General features: G+C 42.3%; 1 protein-coding gene across 1 annotated transcript; it reads right to left on the reverse strand.

Moving 5' to 3' along the window:
• Positions 1–1,291: 1,291 nt before the first annotated feature.
• Positions 1,292–4,483, reverse strand: LOC107685146 (apelin receptor B). The gene is made up of 2 exons (XM_016481663.1): positions 4,049–4,483; positions 1,292–2,936 (listed from the first exon to the last, which is right to left on the reverse strand). Exons 1-2 carry the CDS (start codon positions 4,385–4,387, stop codon positions 2,196–2,198), a joined length of 1,080 nt encoding a protein of 359 aa, XP_016337149.1. The 5' UTR covers positions 4,388–4,483; the 3' UTR covers positions 1,292–2,195.

The raw sequence follows: 4,483 nt of genomic DNA on the forward strand, positions 1-4,483 counted from the left end.
CTGTTCTTCCATTTATACATTCATTATTGAATCATTCATCCGTAAATACAAGCTCACATTCCACTGTATTAAAATAGGACATAAAATGAATCATCTAAAAATCAGTTTCCTGTCTTCTACTGCATACGTTTCACTTCACAGCCTTGACAGAAAACAAATAAACAAACCAAAATAAACACAAAGGTGGTCACTAGTCCACACACACACTAGCAGCCACACACACACACATACAGTACAAAACACACTTGTGCTGTCTCTATGGGCTATTTATATAAAAGAAACACCCTCTATTCTATTCTTTCACTTTTCCTCTACTATTTTAAAGTCCCTTTCTCTTGCTTCTGCTTTTTGTTTCCACTCAACAGTCATGTATTTCGCCTGCCTCATAATCTCTGTACTGTAGCATGTTTAGTCTGTCCACTATTTAATATCTATTATGCGGTAATCTTCAGATTAGATATAATTCACTTATTCATCAACTGCCTGTTAGTGTTTACTCACATTTATTAATTTAGCTAATACTTTTATACATAGTGAGGAATGCTACACAAACCATGAAATGTCTTCACAAATGAATTATTTTTATATATTCATTAAAAAGTAATGTTTTTTAAGCTTTTTGCGTTTCTAGCAATTACATATTCACATGTTGTGTAAATATATAAATATATATATAAGCAAATAAAGTTTTTATGAAGTGTTAAACTTTTGTGGTTTCATTATATATTTTTTTATTAATTTATTTATTTTTATCTTGATGCACATACTGTAGTTATCTCGGTTGTTTATGATATTGCTAATAACCACACCCTTTATTATGAAGGACAAATATTAGTCCATGCTGAAGACATCAGTGCCACTAATTACCTCAGATAAGCACAGTCTCTCCGACAATGATAACTGGCTTAATGGCTTATTACTTGACATCTACGGGGGTTAATATTTTAGGACATGATCTTTTTTATATGTGCATACTCTCAGTAAATTGCTCCCTATAGTTTTGAGTATGAATACACAACACAGACGTACTTTGAGTCTGCCAAGTACAAAACAAGAAATGCAAGGAAATCAGCTTTAAACATGCATTTCCTGCCAGTCACTTACTTTGATTTTGAACTGGTTGAGGACAATAAGGGACAAAGCAACTACCTTCATTCCCGCGTTAACAGGAAAGCAGCACACATGATGGAATGTTACAAACATTCCAGTCGAATCCATGAGCTTTAACGGATGATTCAACAAGAGGCACAAACTTGAAATTCATTATACACGTTTTATTCATAAAAGCATCATACAACAGGTTTTTTTCCACAAGGTTATGTCAAAATAAAAAATTAATCTGGCACACATTTCATTATAGCTCACACGCGCAGTATCTCATCTGTCGAAGCTGCCACCTATTAATTGGACGTCCCTTTTCCCCCGACAGCATTTGTCAACTGCCATCTGTCTGTCTGAGTTCACCCCCCTCCATGTTTTCGTCTCCCCCAAAACACCCACCTCCCCCCTGAAAGTCTTTAATCAAGCTGCAACACTTCTTCTCAAGTAAGACACCCATCCCTCCCTCCCCTATCTTGAAGGTTTAGATAAGACAGACTGGCCACCAGGGTTCTTATCTCTGCCCCTTATGAACAAGTGCTTAAAGGACAAAAAATAAACAAGCAACCGAGAAAAACAAGACAGTAAGGAGCATGGTTAAATGCACTAACACAGTTTCAAAAGTAAAGAGTCCATAAATTACTCTCAAACCCCTCCATGGACCACCCACCACCCTGCAGCTCCATGTAAGTCTATGAAGCTCCAGAGGCAAATCTGGGGCCACAAGAGATGCAGAGGCAGAGGGCAGCAGAAAAGCCCTCGCTCGTTCACCCCAACGTACATTCAACTCTGTCCCGCACGTCTGGAGTGCAGCTGTCGGAGGGAGTCTGCTCTCCGGAGGTGGCTCCGGTCTGCTTGTGATCTCCAGAACAAACAGACTGCATCAAGTTCTTCCGAATCAGAACATTCCCCTTTGCAGTTCACAGAGTACCTATGTATAGTCCCGGGACAGGGGAAACTGGTTCCTCAAGTTCCCACAGTCAGATACAAAAGGAAAGTCTGCTTGAGTTACCTTTGAGTTCTTGTGAAGGATGTTACAGTTCGAGGGTAGTTGCTGACTTGTTACCCCTTGTTACGTCACCCTTCCACCCACCTCCTCACACCTTAGTAGCCAGCGACTGGGCCTCGGTCTTCTGTGAAGAAAGGGAGCTGGCGGGACTGGCGTGAAGGGCTTTTTTCAGGTTGAGGAGGCAGAGGCACTGGGAGCGGAAGCGGAGGTCAAAGAAGGCGTAGAGGAGCGGGTTGAGGCAGCTGTTGACGTACGCCAGGCAGGTTGCGTAGGGATGGGCCAGCAGAAGGAGGTTCAGGAAGGTGCAGGAGTCAGGAGCCAGGTTCAGGTACGAAAGGGCATCCATGGTCTTCACAACATGGAAGGGCATCCAGCATGCAGCAAACACCACCACCAATGTAGTGATGATCTTGAGCAGGCGACGCTTGCGCTGGTCCTCCTTGCGCAAGCTGTTGAAGTGACGTGTGACGGTGCAGCCGATGAATCCGTAGCACACCATCATGGCCAGAAGGGGGATCAGAAAGCCAAGAGCGGTGGAGGAGATGCTGAGGCCGGCGATCCAAAAGGACTCTTGGCCTGGTTTGCTCACCACCAGGTTGAAGTCCATGGCGCAGGAGGTACGGTTGGTCTCGGTGTCGTACAACGTGGTGCGGAACAGCAGGGTGGGTGCAGCCAGCACACCTGAGAGGAGCCAGATGGTGGCCAGCGAGGCCCGCATGTGTCCTCTGGTCCGCAGCTGTGTGCTGGTGAGGGAGTGAACGATGGCCATGTAGCGGTCCAGGCTCAGGCAGGTGAGGCAGAAGACACTGGCGTACATGTTGAGCAACACCACGTAGCTGCTGATCTTGCAGAGACTACTTTTAAAATTAAACATGAAACGTCTCGATCTGACATGTCAGTACCTGTGTTTTTGCCCCGTACGGATAAATTGATATGTTAATGAACGGTTGTGAATGTGTGAACAACGGTCTATTAGTTGGACAATTCGAGGGCTCTAATTTCCATTCCAATGCGTTTGACATGCTGCACTCACGGACTTGCCCGAACAAGATCACATATGTCCAAATTAATCCTAAAACATGAAACGTCTCGATCTGACATGTCAGGACCTGTGTTTTTGCCCTGTACGGATAAATTGATATGTTAATGAACGGTTGTGAATGTGTGAACAACGGTCTATTAGTTGGGCAATTCGAGGGCTCTAATTTCCATTCCAATGCGTTTGACATGCTGCACTCACGGACTTGCCCGAACAAGATCACATATGTCCAAATTAATCCTAAAAATGAAAGTTGAGCATCAACAATGCATGTCATATATGTTTCTTACACATTCTTACGTTCTTAATGCAGTAAAATTACGCACCGTAGCCCATAACTTATTGTAGGATAACTACACAGTAATTTGAACAAAATGCCCTACCTCCGCGTTTTACCTCGAATTATTTTACAGAAATGTCTAAGAAATAAATAGTACACTGCCAAAGTGTCAAATAAGAATAGCATACTGAAATTCATATTTTGTGCTGAACAAACAATTTCTTATAATATAGGCTAACACAACATAATAAGTAAATAAATACCTTAGCTGTAATTATTTGATACCTTATAATTATTTTAAATAATTATTTTATAGAACAACCCAACGGCTGGGTCAAAACAACCCAAAAGCTGGGTTTGTCCCTTTTTAACCCAGGGCAATTTTTAGAGTGTACCTTACTAACTATTAACAAGCAGCAAATTAGGAGTTTTTTATAAAAACATCAAAATCAAGTCTTTAACTATACTTAAAGTTCATTAGATATTGTAAAGATTCAAAAGTTATACAATTTATCTTTTAAACAATAAATAAATAAATAAATTTTATTTATCAATTGCTTTTATTTAAATCACAATGCAGGCAGGTGAGGCAGAAGACACTGGCGCACATGTTGAGCAACACCACGTAGCTGCTGATCTTGCAGAGGGCCACGCCAAAGGGCCAGTGGTATCCCAGGGCGGTGTAGACGGCCCACAGAGGCAGGGTCACCACAAAGGTCAGGTCAGCAAGAGCCAGGTTTCCAATGTAGATGTCCGCAGCTCTCCGTTTGGACTGGGCCCGCCATACGGTGAAGATGACCACACCATTTCCAGTGAGGCCCAGGATGAAGATGAGCATGTAGAACACAGGAATCAGCGAATATGACGGTTCCCACTCGTCAAAGTCACACATTGAGTTGTTTACTGCCTCGTCGTAGTCGTCTTGGCTGTAGTCAACAGTCATGTTGTCCATGGCATTCATTCCTCCAAAGATCTTTCAGTGTTTAAAGTATCAGCGATCTAAATGATCACAGAGAATTAGCTTGTGATGTATTCATGTCAGAATGTGATTTCAGCT

Source organism: Sinocyclocheilus anshuiensis, unplaced genomic scaffold, assembly GCF_001515605.1.
Source record: "Sinocyclocheilus anshuiensis isolate Anshui unplaced genomic scaffold, SAMN03320099.WGS_v1.1 scaffold914, whole genome shotgun sequence".
NCBI classification, from domain to species: Eukaryota; Metazoa; Chordata; class Actinopteri; order Cypriniformes; family Cyprinidae; genus Sinocyclocheilus; species Sinocyclocheilus anshuiensis.

What these genes read in the sequence shown, in the direction of transcription:
- LOC107685146 (XM_016481663.1), bottom strand. Translation starts at nt 4,387, where the DNA reads ATGAATGCCATGGACAACATGACTGTTGACTACAGCCAAGACGACTAC. An exon ending in GCAAGATCAGCAGCTACGTG is followed by an intron (nt 2,937 to 4,048) that starts GTGTTGCTCAAC and finishes AGCAGCTACGTG; the next exon opens with GTGTTGCTCAACATGTACGC.